This window comes from Nothobranchius furzeri, chromosome 1 (assembly GCF_043380555.1).
Source record: "Nothobranchius furzeri strain GRZ-AD chromosome 1, NfurGRZ-RIMD1, whole genome shotgun sequence".
NCBI lineage: Eukaryota > Metazoa > Chordata > Actinopteri > Cyprinodontiformes > Nothobranchiidae > Nothobranchius > Nothobranchius furzeri.
In genome coordinates this window covers 26682297-26701995 of record NC_091741.1, presented here as the reverse complement: position 1 = coordinate 26701995, position 19699 = coordinate 26682297, and the positions used below count along the sequence as shown (strand labels likewise).

The 19699-nt window shown below is 42.3% G+C and overlaps 1 protein-coding gene across 3 annotated transcripts in view; it reads right to left on the bottom strand.

Annotated features, from left to right (window-relative positions):
- The window catches only part of tenm1 (teneurin transmembrane protein 1), a 429841-nt gene extending 417402 nt beyond the window's left edge, over positions 1-12439 (bottom strand). The window contains exon 1 of one of the 3 annotated variants that reach the window (XM_015963828.3): positions 11646-12439. In XM_015963828.3, the coding sequence (XP_015819314.3) occupies positions 11646-11664 (19 nt within the window). In that variant the 5' untranslated portion in view covers positions 11665-12439. The remainder of the gene's footprint in view (positions 1-11645) is intronic. The other 2 variants (XM_054738427.2, XM_015963084.3) reach the window with 2 other exon arrangements.
- Positions 12440-19699: the final 7260 nt, after the last annotated feature.

The window sequence follows — 19699 nt, the reverse complement described above, 5'->3', positions numbered from 1 at the left end:
TTAATCTGCTCCAGTAGGTAAATAAAATGTTTAAGATAACGTTACCTTGATTTGTTAGCTTCCGTTTCGCTAATGGTGCGTTCGCTTTCTCCTCGGAACTCCGAATTTCCGACTAGAAGAACATGAACGCGCTCTAAAGTTTGGCTTTACTTTACTAAATGCGACGGGTGATTGGGTGAAGGTAAAACCAGTGACAACGATCTAAGTTTGAGGCATCATCGTTTTAATCTGCTCCAGCAGCTAAATAAACTGTTAAAGATAACGTTAGCTTGATATGTTAGCTTCCATTGCCACCATTGTTATCAGCTAATGGTGCGTTCGCTTTCTCCTCGGAAATTCTAACTTCCCAGTAGGAAAAATCAAATGAAAAAGGACGGCAAAAGGAATGAAGATACACAGTAAATTTAGTTCACAGTAAAGATGTTTGCTTCAGTTTAACTATCAGCTTATAAAACTACAAGGACGATGTTAAAATACAAACTTGTATGTTATTTATCGTGATATTTATCAAATATGGTTATATATTGAGAAAAATATATATTTAATTATAAAAGAGAATTAAAATAATAAACACTCAAAAGTATCGAAAATTGGTACCGTTAAGTACCGGTATCGACTCGTAGGTACCGGGAATTAGTACCGGATCGATTCAAATGTCAAAGGTACCCATCCCTAGCGGTACGCACGAGCGGTGTGCAGAAACCCATAAGGTCCTGCACTTTTTGTGTGGCCAGAAGTGAAGCTCGTCTTTAACTTTCCAAAAGGACACTTTTTTACATCTTGACTGCAGTTAAAACTTCTTTCTTTCTTTTAGATCTTGACTCCAGCACGGCCCCTCTCCCACTGCTTCCTAGCAGTCTACCACTTTCTATTCATGATATCCTCTTTTACTCCTCTCTGATCCTAAGCCCTCTGCTGATTCCCTGGAAGGCCGAGGAGAAAACACAAAGACAAATCTGGAAACTGACGCCCATACACGGCATCGAACGTTCCCTGTGTCCGTGTGAGCGTGAGGAGAAACCCTTCCACTGACCACAAATAAAGAGACCCCACCCAAAATGATTTCATCAATATTCCTGACAAGCAAAGCCTCTTTCAACACATCTGATATCCCCCTCGCCCGCTAAATAAATACATGCCTCTCCTCCGCACAGGATTAAGAGGCTGTTCACACTAACTAGCATTGCAAAGAAAGCTGAGTGACAGCCCCCTAAGCTCTCTGCACCAGCCACTGCTTGATAAAAAGCCTCTTTCAATAATGCTTCTGACCACGAAAACCTCCCAAAACCCTGAAGCAGAGCAAAGCAGCCGCAGTACAGAAGCAAAATTAATTAATTGATTAATCAATGCCAATGATTCCTGAAATTGGATTAGGTGATTATGCGGTTTTTCTTTTTGTGCATCTTGCTTTCATGAAGTTGTTGATTACGGTGACACGAGTGAGGAAAGAACATTAGCACTGCAGAGGAGTGGCTGAAAAGATCTATGAGGAGCTGTTGAGCTGCGTGGCAGATTGATTTCTGAGAGCTAAGTGGGCTAATCTTCCATCTACGCTGTCACAACGAGGCGCTTGTCATCTTCAACAAGTGGCTGGCGTGGCGTGTTAAAGGAGGGGCGGGGTTTTTATGTGATGCTCCCAAATCCAGAAGTCCAGAGTGATCTCTGGACGCTCACCGGTCACAGACCCGGGCTTCTCTCTGATTCTGCAGGCTGCTGCATGTTCGGCCAAAGGAGCACAGAGAGGGGCTGGTTCTCAAACACAACAAGAGTCAGGAGCAAACCCAGTACTACATCCACAGAAATCATTTAGCTCCAGTTTTGGTTAAATTAATAAAAAACAAATAGTATAAAATATTTTTACAAGCTTTTATTTTGTCGTGCCGTTCGGCTGATGCACGCTTCCATCCCGTCATAAGAACGAAACTCATCTGCATCTTTTGGTGTTTATAAAGTCAACAAGAGTAAAGATGACAGAACGAAGGCAAAACACACCGACTGTGTGTGACATAACATTTTATGCCTTAACTATTAACATTATGCCCGCTGCATGTTCGGTGACGCAGCATCTAGTGACATTTGGTCATTTAAAAGTCCTGAAGCAGCTCTTCTCTGCTTATACAGCAGAGCTGCCTGTCCATGTTTTTTCACATGACGAATTTTACATAGTTGCTCCCAGCAGGTCATTTAAATTAATGACAGAAGCACACAACATATTTCAATGGATTCTTATTTGAAATAGGGCTGATGGCGGCGTTTATATTTAGACACTTCCAATCACATCATCAATGAGGTCAGTGTGTGTTTTCACAAGTCTCAGTGCTTCACCCAAACATTCATCGGAGATGAAGCTGGACACAGTTCATGCTTTTGTGCCGTTTGACCAATCAGCACAGGTCTGTGATGTGCCAAATATCTGTGTGTCTGCAGATCCATCCCTTGCCGTGTTTACAGTCTGATCTCTTCATCTGTTGATGATGCGTTTATTAATCTCCATCATAAAGATGGTGAAATTAGTGCATGAAAATTGGAGGTGCCACATTTCATCATACGCCATGAACACGTATAAATAAATTATGTTTTTGGGTCAAATTTATTGTTTTTTGGACATAATCTTCATAATCAAGAACGTTTTAGAAAAACAGAGGAGGACAACTATTGTGCCAGCAGGTCTCACCATCAGTGGTGACGATGAAGAGGAGGAATATGACTGGTTACTCCTAAACTTTGGAGTTGGTTTTAGAAACCTGACTATAACTTTCAGGGCTCTACATGGTCGAGCACCTCCCTGTATTACTGAACTGTTAAAGCCTCATGCTCCAACCCGAGCCCTCAGGTCCACCCACCAGAACCTTCTGGAAGTTCCATAGACCAGATATAAAAGGTGATCATTCCTTCCAGACTGTTGCACCCCGACTTTGGAATGATCTTCCTTTATCCTAACGCAGCGTTGACAGTCTGGACACTTAAAAAACAGCTGAAGACCCTTTTATTTAAAGCTAAATCTTTTTTTTTCTCTTATTTTTAACTCAAATTTGTAATCTTTCATCTGTTTATGACATTTTTTACTTTTATGACTTTATTTTTTCTGATGTTAATCTGATTCTGTTTCGAGATCATTATGATTTCATGACTTTGTTTTTTTTAATCTAAGTGCTATAAAAATAAAATTGACTTACACGACACAAAGGAAGAGCATCAAATATTCTAAAATGTTCTATAACTGATCTGAAATGGTTTAATGACTTTTAAGGATATTTTACAGAAACCATAGTTTATCTCCTCAATTTCTGTGATTTTCTGCCTGAAAATAAAGATTTTTGAAAAGTGTAACGACGCGATAAAACTTATGTTATACACCACAAAACACCCTGGGAATGAAATTTAAATTTGAAACTATTTCAGTGAGTGCCCTATAAAGGGTTAAGCACCACAAACAGCGAATTCTGTTTAAAACCTGAATAAGAGCTTTGTGCTCTAACAACAAAACCGATGTGTGTGTGTGTGTTCTATGTCTGAGCTAAAACTACTATTTCCAGTGATGTTTTTCTATATTAACCAGTATAACTATGCTTCTGATTATGTCACACTATTGATCAGCCATGCGTCCACATACTTCTTGATTATGTAATGGTGTGAAAATCAATTTAAGATACTTAACATAACGATACCGGACGTACGGTCACCCTAGTTTAATATAAAGCGGGAGATTATAAATAGGCCTACAGTACTTTGCTCGTGCCCTTGCTGCCCTGGGCCCTTTAAAGTTCGTGGGTCCTGGGCAATTGCCCAGTTGCCCATATGGTTAATCCGGCCTTGATAATAATCCGTTTCATGTAATTAAGATACCTTTATAATGAACCAAGTGATCATGTTGTAATGATTATATTAAACAGTAATTAAATCAATGTGTTTATTAATTATTATTTAATTATTATCATCCTGGCTTGCAGTGTCCTTCTGGGACGGAGCAGCAGATATGGTGTTATGATCTTGAGCAGACATCGTGGCTCCTTGGGTTTAATCTGTGGATTCAAAGTACTGTTTGACCCAGCTTGGCCCAGCTGGGCAAATGTGACCTTTGGCACAAATCAGAGAACCATCATGCCGTTACACTTATATAAACAGAAATTAGCAACTTGTTCAGTGGTGCTCCTGGATAAGAAGGTTTCTGCAACAGCAACATGGACTTGTTAGACATCTACAAAATGTGCTTTTTGTTTTTAGCCTGAAGGCTTTGCCACATGAGCATCGGTGAAAAGAGCAGTTGCAATATTCGAGATAAACAGATTATGTGAGCTTGAAATCAATGGCACACATACTGGAAAATGTATTTGCAGTTAGAGGATGGCAGAGAGCATTCCTTTCAACATCATAAATCTCTCATTGTTTTTCCATTCACCCCGCGTCTCGTTCTCTTCCGCAGGTTTGGCTGTTTGTCTGTTTCTTTTTCCTAAAAAGCATTTGCAAGACAAAACTGCAGCGGCTGTGCTCCCTTTAAACAATATTTGCATTCCTCGTTGTGCTGCTCCTCAGATGAACCATTGTGTCTTCTTACCACATTAAAACAGAGACAATATATACATTTCTCCAAACGATTACTTGTTGGAGCACGTTGGGGTTTGGGACGACAGGCGCAGCAGACGGCAAAACAATCGGAAGATTTCAGAGTTTTTCTTTTGCAGATGACGTGCATTAGGTCTGCTTTACTTGAAACGTGGCTGCACAGGACTGTCAGCATGTTGTGGAGAGAGAAGAACTTTTGAAGTTTTTGTTCCACTCCTCACTTTTCCTTTGTGGTGTTTTGGTGTTGCATGCTGACAGAGAATGTGTGACCAAATACTGTCAAAACCTCCTAGAGTTCACCACAGATCGAGTGTTATTTTTAATTAAAGCAAAACACAGTAAAATGCACTTAGAACGTGACTGTACTTTGCTGTACACCGTTTTACAAAACTACACTGTTTCCAGCGGCGATGCATCAACAACCGTTTTGGAGCAATTCATCTTTTCAAAGAGTTAATAATTCATGATCGTCTAGAAAGTAGAGCTATGAATATTACTGATGATGCACATGAGGCTATTTACCAGTCAGCAGGAAACAGATGAACTCGTTTGGAGGGGAGATCTGTAGTGTAACATTGGTGTTTTATGTTGTAAATGAATCATTTCATGGGCAAAAATAATAAGAGACCAAATTTAACTGTTGCACATGGATGCATTAATCATGGTTCTGAACCAATATAGACGAGATGTGGTGTTGGCAATCCATCGTGCACTAATGTGCAGCAACTTTGTCACAATTAAAGGCAGAGCATTTCTTAAACTAATATATTTATTCCATTATTGTTTATTCCAGAGTTTTGAAACTAAGATTATCTTAAAGTGACAGTGTGTATTTTTCCTGGCAATGGGGGGCAGTAGATACCTAAACTGTTGCAAGCAAGTTGTATTTTTGTGTTGGAGTAAGACCTTACCAACGGATGCCCATTAGGGTCAAAAAGCCCTGGGGAGTGCAAACTTTAGCAAAATGACAAGCACATCAGACTCCCTTTCATCACTGGCAACGAGTGAAGAGGTGCAAAATCACATCGTTTATGATTGGTGAAATTTTGTAACAAAATGTAACGAATCAGTAAACACATTTTGTCCTCAAGGGCTCCCGTAGAAGGAAACATGGCGTCCAAAATGGTGTCGTCCTGAGACGTAGACCCACTCCCATGCCTTTTAGACCTGATTTTTATGGTTTTTTGTTACATAGCCACCAACATTTTTCAACAACTGGGCATCATTTCATACATTTTCAACAACATTTTGAATGATATTTACAGAGATTAATATGAAAAACTACACACTGTCACTTTAAGTTAGTCAGATGGCAGGTTTGGAGGAATGTGCAAATCTTGTTCAAGCAGTAAAACTTATGAATTTTAGACACTTTTGCATAACAACAATAATGACAAAGTTTTAAGCAAAGATCTTGTGTGATAAATTAGGTCTAGGAGTAAAAGTTCTGACTCTCAGCTGCTGTGACTTCTAGCTCCATATTTGCACAACTGATTGAGTTGTTGCTCATTTTGTGTTTACTAGTCTAAAATTGGGTTGATTACAAATAATTTGTTGCAAATGTACATTCATGGATTACTCTGACAATCTTTGTATTAAAATCAAATCATGAATTTTCTGAATTTGCTAAAAGGCAAACACACAGAAACACACTCAGAATGCTTTTGGCCGGTCTTTGGTGGACGATAACAGCAAACTACAAGTGTGTAACTCAAAGTTAAGAAATGCACCGTACAGGGAAAAGGCAGGCACAATATTGTCATATTGAGATGTCATTTTTATAAACATAAGTTATTTTCATGAGTAATTTCTTCATCCTGAACATGAGATGCGTGGATTTCTTTAACCTCGCCTTCCCTGTGTGAATTTCACAATACAGCCGCAAACCCGAAGACCACAGATTCACACTTGCTGCAGATTCACCATCATGAACCTCAGCTAGCTATGTGGAGAGATTGGGTGTTAGTAATTACAGTCCAGGGGAGGAGGGATTCGGACTCCAGCCTCCCTGGATGGGGAGGAGCTAGTCGTGATGACGCAGCAACAGCGAGGATGCATGGAACCAAAAAATGCTTTGGGGGTGTTTTTCACAGGGAAATTAAAAAATCACATGGTCAAAAGCTCCAAAAAGTACATTTTACATGATGTAGGACTCTTAATGTTGGCAAACACATTCCTTCTGTCTGTTTTCATTCTCATCCAACGCCTGGGTCATGGGTACAACAGCCCCGGCAAAGAGGCTCAAACTGTCACGCAGCAGCCTCCACCTACTCCGCTGGTGGGACTTCAGCATATTCCGCCTGGAACTATAAATCCTCCATCTTGTCCTGGATTAACCTAGGGGCCTTTATCATGCCTGGAACACCTCTCATGCGTTGTCCAGGAGGCACGTGATTCAAAATACCCGCACCACCTCACCTGCACCTCTCAACGTGGAGGAGTGTATTTCTGGGATGTCTGAGCCCCCCACCCTTGATCACTCTGTGTTGAACAGACGCAGTCTGGTTTCCGTACAGATTCTGCATAAATCATCGAGTCAGATCAGAGTGTTTACACCGGCTGCACTGGGGTCCGAATCAGGATACGGAGCTTCGGAAAGTTTCTGCACGGAGTCTGTTGTTTCCAGACTCTGCACGCAGATTGTCATGAAGTCAAAGAAAGCCAGACAGGAAGTGAGATGTGTCGGCTTTGACGGCGACTTCAGGTGCTGCGGGCTCATCCGTAAAAAGTGTCCTCTTGACCACCATGTCGACAAAAGCAGCATTAAAAATACAATCGATGTTAACTCAGTTATAGTGACAGTAACTACAAAGACGTGCTCTTTGAAGTGGAGGACAGTCTCAGCTGTAATGAATCGAGCTAGAAGCAAAGATAGATTTTTCCGCCTCTAAACTTGATTAATAAAAACGTAAGCGTGTGAAAGGTGTTTGGGTGGATGTGCGTCCACTTCCTGTTCCTGTTTGCTCCTCATGTGCTTGCTTTTGTTCGTATTTAAGATGGTTGAACTAGAAAGTCTGTTTTTCTCAGACTCAGATCAGTGATTTCCAGCAGAGCGCAACTAATATTACAAATTAAAGGTTGACTTCAGACAACCTTAAACTCCGATCATTCCAGCAAAATATTCTCTCTGTAATTATAGATTAAAACACATAAATTCATATGATTAAACTCTGGGAACATGAATCAGTCTCTTTATGTGGACATTTTCTTGTTTAAAACTACAGATTAAGCCTCCAAACACCTAAATCAACATTATTCTGACTCCTCCTCCTCCTAAACGCCCGTTAGGTGCGCTCTACTCACGCTCCCCTTCACGCACACTTACCACATCTTAAAAAATTCATCACACATTTTAAGAAGAGCGATCCTGACCAGCAGGCCTCTCTCAGCTCTGATCCTTCTGTCTTTTGGAAGTGAAGTAAAAATTAGAAAGTTGCAGATTCCGTGAAATGGAAAGTCTCCCACACCCGCCAGTTATCAAAAAGCCTATTGCTTCTGACTCGTGCCCGGAAGCTTGAAGGAAGAGGACAACAAGACTACAAAAGGCCGGGAGACGCCGGCTGAGACACAGACAGATACTTTAAAGGGAGACCGCCTCGGGCTTGTACGTACGAGTGTGTGCACATGTGTGCGCTTGTGCACACGAGCATTAATGGGTGTGTGTTCTCTAGCGCCGACAGCTGATGGTGATTGTGAGTTCTGATGGCGCTGATGTCTCTTTCTCCTGCAGCATGTTCGGGCTTTACATCAGATGCAGCAGATGAATACATAAACATGCAGGGAGACTTTATTTGTGAACTCTTGCTTGTGTCCTAAAAACAAGAATTAGCAAAAAATTAAAATACATTGATGGTGCCAATGTTTTTTAAGCTTGGTTTGTGAATTCTGAAATTAAAATCTGTTTAGGCTTTATTCCCATATTTACCCATTCATGTGTACAACAAAAGAGCAATATGTCTGAAAATAATTGCTGCTTTAAAAAAGATCACATGCTCTCAAACAAATATACCACTATTGCAGAATTTGTGCTAAAATGTTATGTTTGCATGCTTTAATAAGCAACAACTGCATTAAAATCCCTAAAGAGCACAATCTGTGTCAGCACTAGAGATCATGTATCACCACATTTAAACGATCAGCTACGGGATCTGTTTGTGCAGAATATGAAGCATATGTTAAGATCAGATCACTAATTGCTTATTGTCTAGTGAAAATGCTCTTGGTGCTTTTTTAGTGCATGCACTAAATATTCTATGTTTTTGTATGGAGCAAAATCATGTTCAGGAGAAAATAGAGGTTTGTACATTGCTCATTGGTTGCAGTGATTTCTGAGGATCAGTACTGGCTAAACAAAACACCCATTTGAAATTTCCCAAGTTACTTCACAACATTTTTTATGCCAAGATTATTTCATTCTCAATTTTAATTTATTAAATAGAAACTTACTGAGAACAGATATATTTAGTGTTGATTTCTAAAACTTACTTTGTCCTAACTCAAAAAAAAATCTGCTCATAATTGAGACCCATGTGTCATATTGGATATATATATATGTGTGTGTGTGTGTGTGTGTGTGTGTGTGTGTGTGTGTGTGTCAGCTGCAAAATAATATACTTTGAAAGAAAAATTGATGCTTTCTATGGACCCTGATTTCTAAAAGCTGGTATAAACAATAAAAAATCCACATCGATCAGCCTGTTTTTTAAAATATTCTCGGGTATATTAATATTAAATTTTCATATCACCTTCCTTTTATTTATTTATTTATTTATTTATTTATTTATTTATTTATTTATTTATTTATGTATGTATGTATTTATTTATTTATTTATTGCAGACCACAACTGGAGGAACTCCAATTAATGCTGCAGGATTTTCTGCACCACTCCTGTTGAAGACGGAAAACCAAAGTAAACAGTAGAAGCTGTACATGAGATGAGAGTTTGTTTACGTTCGAACGTCCAGTGGTCCTGACTACCCAAATGACCAGCAGGGAAGCCGAAGCCCAGACACGTTTTACGCTTGTGCAGCAATCACTTTTTTTGTTTGTAACACTATGATGGACAATCAGCGAGAGAGCGAAGGGTTAAGAACTCCCACTGGGGCTCGTACTGGCTGCCAGCTCCGACTGCAGCGCTAAACGTAGCTCTCCATCTTACGTACAGGCTTGGATGCATTTCATGGTGTCCCTTCACTAATTCATGACCCCAATTTTGTTAAGGAAATGTAGTTTTGCTGCACGGGAACTTGTTGGTCGGAGAGAAATTGTGCGAGCAATTCCATGGGAGAGAGAGGCATACAGTGCCAGGGGCTACTGCATTCCTGGAATGAAAATTCATAAATAATGCAAGGATGGATAACAAAAAAGAACTCCCCCGCTGTCTCGCACAGCTCTGCACTATCCAAAGGCCGTGCGATATCACTCAAATCTCTGAAAAACACAAATTGTGAGAGGTAAAGAAAGATGTTGGTGCTGGATTTGTGTCTTTTCTCTCTCCTTTAGCCTAGAGGACGATGGCGTCTGCAGACAGCCGTGGCAAAACGCCAGCTTTCTAACAATCGGCACTCCACTGCTAAATTCTCAGAAAGTTGCACCCAAAATAATGATGTGACTGCAAGCCAAGAAGCCTGAGCAGCCACTTTGAATTTCCAAACGCCATATGCACCAGGCACTAAACAACAACAAGGCTGAAAATTAAAAAGCAAGCAGGCAACATCTGAGAGGGATAATTAGCACAGCGACAACAACCGCTGACCACAAACTGCTCCTGCTGAGGGGGAAACCAGAGTGTGTAGACACACACACGTGATGTAAAACCCTGCGTGTGACTGACTGACAGCTCCTGTGGTTAGCAGCTGACGGATAGGCGTTTCTCATCAGTGACCTGTGCTGTAATTGCTGAAGTGGCATTTCACTTAAAAGGCTTGTCCTGTAATTGTGATTGTCATAATGTGTGCCACAAAAATCATGCACTCGCATCCAACCTGCAAGGCCTAAAAGTACAAAAATAAATAATAAATCAAACGCACCCACAGCCGAAGGCTTTCGCTACATCAAACACACGTCCTGCAGAAACAACAGGGACATCAACGCAAACGCTCCCGGTTCCATACATCTGAATCATCTCCCTGTTCAGTGAGCATATGTCTGTGGAGGAGAGGGTGTGTGTGTGTGTGTTAACCTCTTCCACAAATGCCTCCTATTAATCACACAGAGCTGAGACAGGACGCCGGATTTTCTATCGATAGAGAGCAGAGGAGGAATTAGCTTTGATAAAACGAAAACATTTGAGTTTAGTGAAACGTCACAAGAACCAGAACCAGTCTCTGAGACGAGTCCAGCGCTGACTTTCACATTAGCTAACCTCACACAAAAGCTGAATGGTAATGAAGATGGAGTTTTAGGGGGAATTTGCATTATTCCCTGTATGGGTTACCCAGCCTGTGCAGGAGAGAGGAGTGGTTCAAAACCTATCAGGGCAAATTCTGCTGCTTCATAATAAATATGATTTACTCACATATGATGAGTTCATTAAACTTCCAAATATGAACAGATGTGGAGCATTTCTCTGTGAATAAGCTAGTTATGATAGGTGATGAGTTTGGAGCTGCCAGCTTTCAGGTTTCTGGTGCTGCTGATGCTGGAGGACATCAGGCGGCCTCACAGAAGTCCAACTCCCCCCATTTCCCTGGATCTGGATCTTGATGGAGATCACGTGAAGTGGACGGGCCAGAAGTAGAGCAGCATAAGCATCTGTGATGAAAACACCTCCTCCTCCTCCTGCCTGGTGTTCTGCGCTCTGCCTGAATTGTCGTTATTTAGACCGCTTGTCAAAAGTCACTCTGCGTCCCCGCACTCCAAAGGAGGCGTGCTGCTTATTATAAAACACACGCGCACGCACACACACACACACAACCATATTTTGCCTCCTTATCCAAACACGTCCCTGCATGCAGGCGCGCGGGTTCTGGTACCGCACAGCCTATGAATACACGGTGTCTCCGAACATCGTGTGGCCGATTCACCGCCAAGGAGCCTCAGAAGAGAGGCATAAACAGGCCAGAAATAAAGACGTGCTCACCTTTCCGACGCAAAGCCATTCCTTTAGTCCGGTTCTCCCTGCAAAAGCTGTAGGCTGACAAATCATCCAAAATCAGGACTTTGCGGTGCTCCTGCTCTCCAAACGTGAGGCTCCTCTATCCGCGCACGCGTGTGTGTGGAAATGTGTGTGTGGATGGTCTGGCTTCGAGGCGGCGGTGCTGATGCTGATGATGCTGATGCTGCTCGCTCTCAGATGCCGACAGAGGAAGACGAAACGATTCGCACGGAGAGGAAAGGGATCTCCTTGCAGAGGCTGCGCGCCAGCGTAGCTCCACTGTTGTGTTATCTGTGTGTGTGTGTGTGTGTGCGCGCGCGCGCGTGTGTGTGCGTGTGTGAGAATGGGACAGGGAGCCCGGCGCGGTGCTTCTTAGAGCCGCGGTTGAGGCTGATGCTGGAGCTGCTGAGGCTCTGTGCTGCTGTAGCGCGTGCGGTGTGCGTGTGAGTCGTGTGTGTCCCTGTGAATCTGCGAGCTTGTGAGTGTGTGTTTGTGCGCCTGGATCGTACCACCGCGCGGAAGAGAAGGGGGTGTGGCCCGGACCGGGCACAGACACAAACACAAGCGAGCGCAGGCGTCAGGAGGTCGTCTGGATCACTCATTCAGGTGCTGCCATGTGGCTCCAGTGAGGGAGTGCTGACTCATGATAACAACCACAGAGATTAAAACAGAACATATCGGTGTTTTTCAGCATCTCGCGTCCAAAACAACAAATGATCCGACAGAGCAACAGACTCATGGGGGTGGAAGGGGCTCACATCTATAAAAAACAAGAACAAAACAGATAAATTATTAAAAGCAGAAGCCTAAATCTGTACTTTTATTTTAGGGGGTTGAATGTGACACTAACTTATGGCTCCAGTGGGCTCTGATGCGTGATTACACCTGCACACCATCCCATAAAAACCTGCTTTTCTTTACTAAATGAGCCACTTAATGATTGCAATCCGTGCTCTCCGTAACACATTAGTGTGGGTACCTCCAGCCAGCCTGGTGCTCACTATACTTGTGAATGACAGGCCAGCCTGGTGCTCACTATACTTGTGAATGACAGGCGTTCTAATGATGCAGTTTATTATTTCCCCAAAGCATCACACGCACGGGACTACAAACAAGCACTCTGACAGCTGCTTCAGCCTATCAGCCTCTCAGCCTGTCTCTGCTCCATCCCAGCGCAACACACACACACACACACACACACACACACACACACACACACACACACACACACACACACACACACACACACACACACGTATGCATCTTTTATCACCAATGGATTTTGGCACTTTCTGCCAGTTTCATCTCATGGTCCTCTCTTAAGTGGAGGCCACAAGTCCGGCAGTTCCTCACAGGAAGTGAAGTGATCTAAGGGAGCCTGGAGGGGGGTGGGGGGGCTCTGGGCCTGAGTGTGTTTGATAAAATCATGTCTCTGATGTAAAGGTGCAGGAGGCACTCAGATCCTTCACTCCTGCAGGAGGATTAGCATCAAAATGTGATTCCTTTGATGCGTAATGGTCACCACAGTGGACAGGTACTCAAAATTGTTATTTATTTATTTATTGCTATTAAGTACAGCGGTTGAAGACTTTATTGCATTTGAGCCCCTCCATTTGGACTTCGGTAAGCCAAGCCGGCATAGTTCATGTTCAGAATGCACGCTGTCCGCTGAGGTGGACATGTAATAAATTATTTGTAAATTATTAAATGTTGCAAAAAATATTTGTTGAAATTCGTTTCATTCACACCTAAAAATGAATGAAAAAATTGTTTAAAAAATCTCGGTTGAAGATTTCATAATTCATGCATCAAAGGGTGTTGGCTTCATCTGTCTCAGCGAGCCGAGGTCACATCACTGAAGCATCGTGCGAACACCAAAGCACGACAAACAGACGGCTATTTGGCCAAGGGGACGACCCTGTGGCTGACTGGTTAGCGCGCACGACTCTCACCTGGAAGCTTGGGGGTCGAATCCTGCCCGGGCCCTCGTCCATCCACCTTGCCACACCAGTGTCACTCTACAGCTCCAGTGGGGATCATCCAAGGCCAGAGAGGACCCATGTATTCCCTCCACAAGGTTTGCATCTCCTCCCAGGCAAACAGGAAGCACCGTAATCAGATGCCAGAGCCGCCTCAGCTGACTCCGTTCAATGTGGAGGAGCAGCAGTCCTGGAGAACGGCGCTCCTCAGCGTACCGTCCTACGGCCTTAGCTCATCTTAGCCTCTTGTCAGGCTGAGGTGAGCACAGCCCCAAAGATCAGATTTCCACCATCATGACTCCAGACAAAGCTCTGATCCATCCATGCACTCTCACAAACAAGATCCAGGTGGAGTTGTTTTACACCTGAATGAATCAAACGTCAGAGTTGTAGAAGGCTGAGCTGAAAGGTTAGAGGACTATGGTTATAAATGACGGTGTCCCTGAGGGCTGCTGGAAGCTGCCAGAGCAAAACTCAAGATACCCGCTAAAGCTTATAGACATGTCAGTGAGAAGTCTTTGATGTGCAAAAAGGGCTAACATCACACCGAGTCATCCTGAGACCTGATTCATAACCGCTGCTGTCAGAGTCGTCTTTGTCCTGAACTGTTTTTGATGCTAACTAATGATCCACGCAGCTGCTGGTTCCAAGTCCGTTTGTAATTTGGTTTTTGTTGCAATCCTTCTTCAAAGTGACCCAACAAACAAACAAGAATAAAATAATTCCTCTGAAAATGTTTGGAAAAGAAACCCAAATGTGTAAAAGCCAGACTAACGTTCAAGGATAAACACAGTAGTACCTTCAGATAGTCACATTAACCCTTTCATCAGTAGGTCAGTCACCTGCTAGGGCACATTTCAGGTCCTATGTCTTCTTGAAGTATGCACTAAACAACAAGAAAGCAAACTAAAAGACCTCATAAGCTGTTAAGAAAACTAAAAATATGTGGATTTCTGACTAAGTAAAATTTTTTTATAGTTATAAATAGGGATGGGTACCTTTGACATTTGAATCGATCCGGTACAAATTCCCGGTACCTACGAGTTGATACCGGTACTTAACGGTACCAATTTTCGATACTTTTGAGTGTTTATTATTTTAATTCTCTTTTATAATTAAATATATATTTTTCTCAATATATAACCATATTTGATAAATATCACGATAAATAACATACAAGTTTGTATTTTAACATCGTCCTTGTAGTTTTATAAGCTGATAATTAAACTGAAGCAAACATCTTTACTGTGAACTAAATTTACTGTGTATCTTCATTCCTTTTGCCATCCTTTTTCATTTGATTTTTCCTACTGGGAAGTTAGAATTTCCGAGGAGAAAGCGAACGCACCATTAGCTGATAACTGTGGCAATGGAAGCTAACATATCAAGCTAACGTTATCTTTAACAGTTTATTTAGCTGCTGGAGCAGATTAAAACGATGATGCCTCAAACTTAGATCGTTGTCACTGGTTTTACCTTCACCCAATCACCCGTCGCATTTAGTAAAGTAAAGCCAAACTTTAGAGCGCTTTCATGTTCTTCTAGTCAGAAAATCGGAGTTCCGAGGAGAATGCGAACGCACCATTAGCGAAACGGAAGCTAACAAATCAAGGTAACGTTATCTTAAACATTTTATTTACCTACCGGAGCAGATTAAGATGAGGATGTCTCACTTAGATCGTTGTCTGTCGCTAGTTTCATCACCCAGTTACCCATCACATTTAGTGAAGTGGACCCAAGCTTTAGCGTGCGTTCTTTCTACCATGCTTGCTCTGTTTACAACGGGCTCGCAGGGACCGGCGACATAACGCTTTTGCGCATGCGCAACTGTCTTGGCAGTACCGAAACGAGGCACCGTTTGAAATGACGTGAATCGGTGTTCGGTCGGTACTGTGGAATTCGGTCGGTACCTTAAAAAGTACCGAATTCGGTACTCATCCCTAGTTATAAATTATTAGTTATAATTGCTCTACGACCAATCCAAAACACGTATGTTAAGTTAAACCCTACTCACGTAATACAACCACTGCTGTTGTTCTTGACAGTTTCAGTACCTTCCAGAACGAGCCATTTCAGGGCTCTGTCTCTTTAAAAAAAACAAGCTGGCCACGCCCACTTCTCCTCCTTATTGGCTACTATAAGCTGAGAAGCTCCGATGGGAGGGGCTTGGAGCAGCATACCTCCTCCAGGTGAGAGGCGGTTTTATTTTATTTTTCCAGTTTGTGACATCACAAACAAAGACTTCCTGGAACAACATGTTTTAGGCACATAATTTCTTAAAGCAAACACAGACATAAAAGGGTTGTTTGTTTATTGTCATGTTTTGGTTGTTTATAGCAGCAGCAGAGACCCGCATGGCAGCACAGAAGGATAACACGTCTCCTTTAAACATAATTACCCTACATTTTTATAAGCTTAATAATTTTTTGTCATTTTTATTACATAAACATTTATTCGTCCTCAAAAGGGAAAACATGTACGTTTCCATAAAAGAAATCAGACATGTAAAAAAATGTTATAAATAACTGAAGGCATGAGTGTAAATGCTACCTTTTACTGAAGCTTTTAAACAAAGACTACAAATTATAGCATTTTATTCTGACTTTGAGTCAAATGGGAATAAAAACAAGCCAAAAACATCTTCAGATTACACTTAAATACACCTCTGGAGTAAGTGTATAGTGAACTTATTACTTCATAGCTCCGCATCTGTCAGACGGTTGCTAGAAGCTGCTTCACGCAGCAGCAACGACTGAAGAGGATGAAGAATTTTGATCAGGAATCCAGACTTAGTGAAGGGTGCAGCTTCCTGCAGGAAACCTGTCTGTTTCTGAAACACGGTGTTTGCCTGCAGAGTCCTAATGGCAGGCACACTGCACCTCCAGTGGCTAAACGCTCCTCTTCTTTTAAAAGAGCACTTCCTCTTTTCCTCCCCAACACATCTTACTGAGACATCTCCTTGACAACCAGCTCAATGCAGAAATTTGAAATGTCACAGTGTTTTACTGTGATTCTTTTTTATCATTATGGTCTATAGAGGCGAGATAATAGATGTGGGGAGGGGAGGGGCTGGCCTTGCAGGAACAGAGCTGTGGCTTTTACATCTGTCTTCAGGAAAGCACCACTAATAAAAGCTGAGAGTGAGGTTTTACGTCTCACACCAGATTGTTGTTTAGAAGTGATTTGGAGTCTGCGCTTTTAGGCAGAGGAAAGTTTGTGAGGTATTTGTTAATAAACATCATTAGATGCTCCGTAGAGCCCGTTAGAGTGCATTTCGGACATTATATTACATGTAATGTCATCTGATTATAGTGTAAATCACATTAAATGATATAACCTCATTAAGTAGTATCTCATTAGGCGGTGAAAAAAGGAAACAAAAAGGAGAGAAAGGCCCATCTTCATGAGAGCATGTTTGCTGATCCAATTATTCCTGCCCCATTTGGGCAACATGGAAGCACAGCTGAGCGTACACGGAGAGATCAGGAGAACAGAGGTGGGTTTAGAGCGTGGGCTCCATTAAAGTGATGGGAGGGGGGGTGCCTATGCCACTGCTGCTGCTGTGAATGCTGAGGAGGAAGTGAAAACTCTCTGGATGGGAAGTTATCCTGGTTTTTCCTCCTTTTCTACAGTTTTTGAGCATCTGAGGCTGATTTCACAGCGATGGGATGGTTACACTTCACCCTCCTGAACCAAGAGCTAGCTCCAAGGTGTAGTTATGCTGCTATAGGCTTAGACTGCTGGAGGACACAAACATTCTCCCTCTCCTGATAACAACTTTTTGCTTTCCTTGACGTTGGATGTGCTACTACTAGTTTACCCGTTTAATTATAGATCCACTAGGATAAATACAATAAAGTTTATCTTTCACCAAATAGAATATTTACTAAGAAATCACAATATAACTATAGACACATTACTTGTTGTGTGTGTGTGTGTGTGTGTGTGTGTGTGTGTGTGTGTGTGTGTGTGTGTGCGTGCGTGTGTGCTCGTGCGTGCATGTGTGTGTGTGTGTGCGTGCGTGCGTGCATGTGTGTGTGTGTGTGTGTGTGTGTGTGTGTGTGTGTGTGTGTGCTCTGTCTTCTCCATCCCCAGTGAGTCGTGGAGGATGGCTGCTTATACTGAGCCAGGATTCTCTGGAGGTTTCTTCCTGTTTAAAGGGAGTTTTCCTCTCCACTGTCACTGCATGCTTGCTTAGTATGAGGATTGCATCAAGTCACTGACACTAGTCAGTGACTTGATGCAATTTGCTGGGTTCCTTATATAGGAAACATTTTACTGATTGGCTTAATGAACTGACCTGAATTGGAATGTTTATTATGTGAAGTGCCTTGAGACGACTCTTGTCGTGATTTGGCGCTATATAAATAAACTTGAATTGAATTATGCGTTCTTGCCATCGACATACATACTGGACAATTCATTTCCATAGGCTCCAATAACACGTTTTTGAGGCCAAATGGGAGGTGGCCACCACCGCCATTTTGACCGTGTCACAGGTTCCGTCAAGCCCAGACAATTCCACAAAAGGGAAGAGAGGTGGAGCTGAGGGTGGGGCTGTAAGGCTGGGATCAACTGACGACACCCGGTCGAACTAGCTACAAGCTAACCTGAAGCTAACCCAAAGCTAACGCGGAGGTGGGAGCTAAGCTAACGGAGGTAGCAACCTAGCTACAACCAGAATTAACGGTGCACAACACCAGAGCTTCTGAGTCAGAGATACGCCGGGCTGACCGCTGGGTAAAACCGGGTGGAACACAGAGGTCTCCGAGAGCTCCACAAGCCGATAGTCGGAACCCAGCTCCACCAACATGTTATATTTTAACCCATTTTCTAAAGTGCATCATTATGTTAAATGCACTGGGTTTTACCCTATTACATTTAAATTTCATGGTTAAACAGTACATGTTAAAATCTAAGCTCAGCTCGGCAGTGACCTAAAATACATAAATATAATGTTACTTACCGAAAAAAATGAAGTGGAGACTCCTTGGACGCTCTATTAGTGCAATTAATGCCACAGCAAGTCATTTTGTCCAACAGTTGCACAAATACTATCCAAAAAGAACGCACAAACGCTACAACTAATGGTCTAAGTTGAGAGACTGAAAATGACGGAACAGTTTCCAGGCCAGACCGATGCTCTACTGAGGCCTTTCCCCGGAGCTAGCTCTGTGGTCACGTGGGTCTGATGCTCATTAATTATACAGAATTTTAGGCTTTTAATACACTTAAACAGAAGAGTTGAGAAAAACATTCACCCCCCTCAGAGTTGTCATGAGTGTAAACTAGATCATTTAAACCAAAAACATGTTTTGGAACCAGGCTGTAAACATGTTTATTTCTGCTGTGAAGTTGGTATTTTTAACATGGGCGTCAATGAGGATTTGCTCACTTCTGACACCAGCCCCCAGTGGATGAGGGTGGAACTGCAATTTTTAGTACTTCCGGGTTGGCCTCAATTTTTTAGCTGCATTGTGGGGGCTTGGTTCTTGCCTAAATGCTACCTGAGGCTTTAGCAGTAATATGGCAGTAATATTGGATTTTAAGTAGCGGTGGCGGTGGTGGTGGGGATGCTGAACATTTATTGGAGTCTACGTTTAAATGACAGCGCTGTGACCTTTCAGATGCACATACTCCACAACCATAAATTCTCCAAGATTTCATTTTACATTTCCTCCTCCAAATTATAGCTCTCCATCCTGCAAAATAGGAGCAAGGATTCAGTAGTTCCATCTTCAATGATTACTTTTTTTTAATCCTTTATTACTTTCAGACAGTAGTTTAGCACTTCTGGTTTGTAGATAGGTGTTTTGGCGGCGTAATCTGTCGCGGAGAGAGGAAACATACACATTGTGACAGCAGCTTCAAAGGCTGTCCTTTTCTAAGCCTGTCATCAGTTTCCCATCTGGAAAATAAATAAATAAACAAAGGAAAAGGAGGCAGAAAAGAGCCGAGTGCAGTGAGATATCTATTGATTAATCACCAACAGAATGAATCCAAACGTGCTTGCCCGTTTCAAAAGTGTTGACAGATGAAGCGGCGATGTAAGTTCACCTC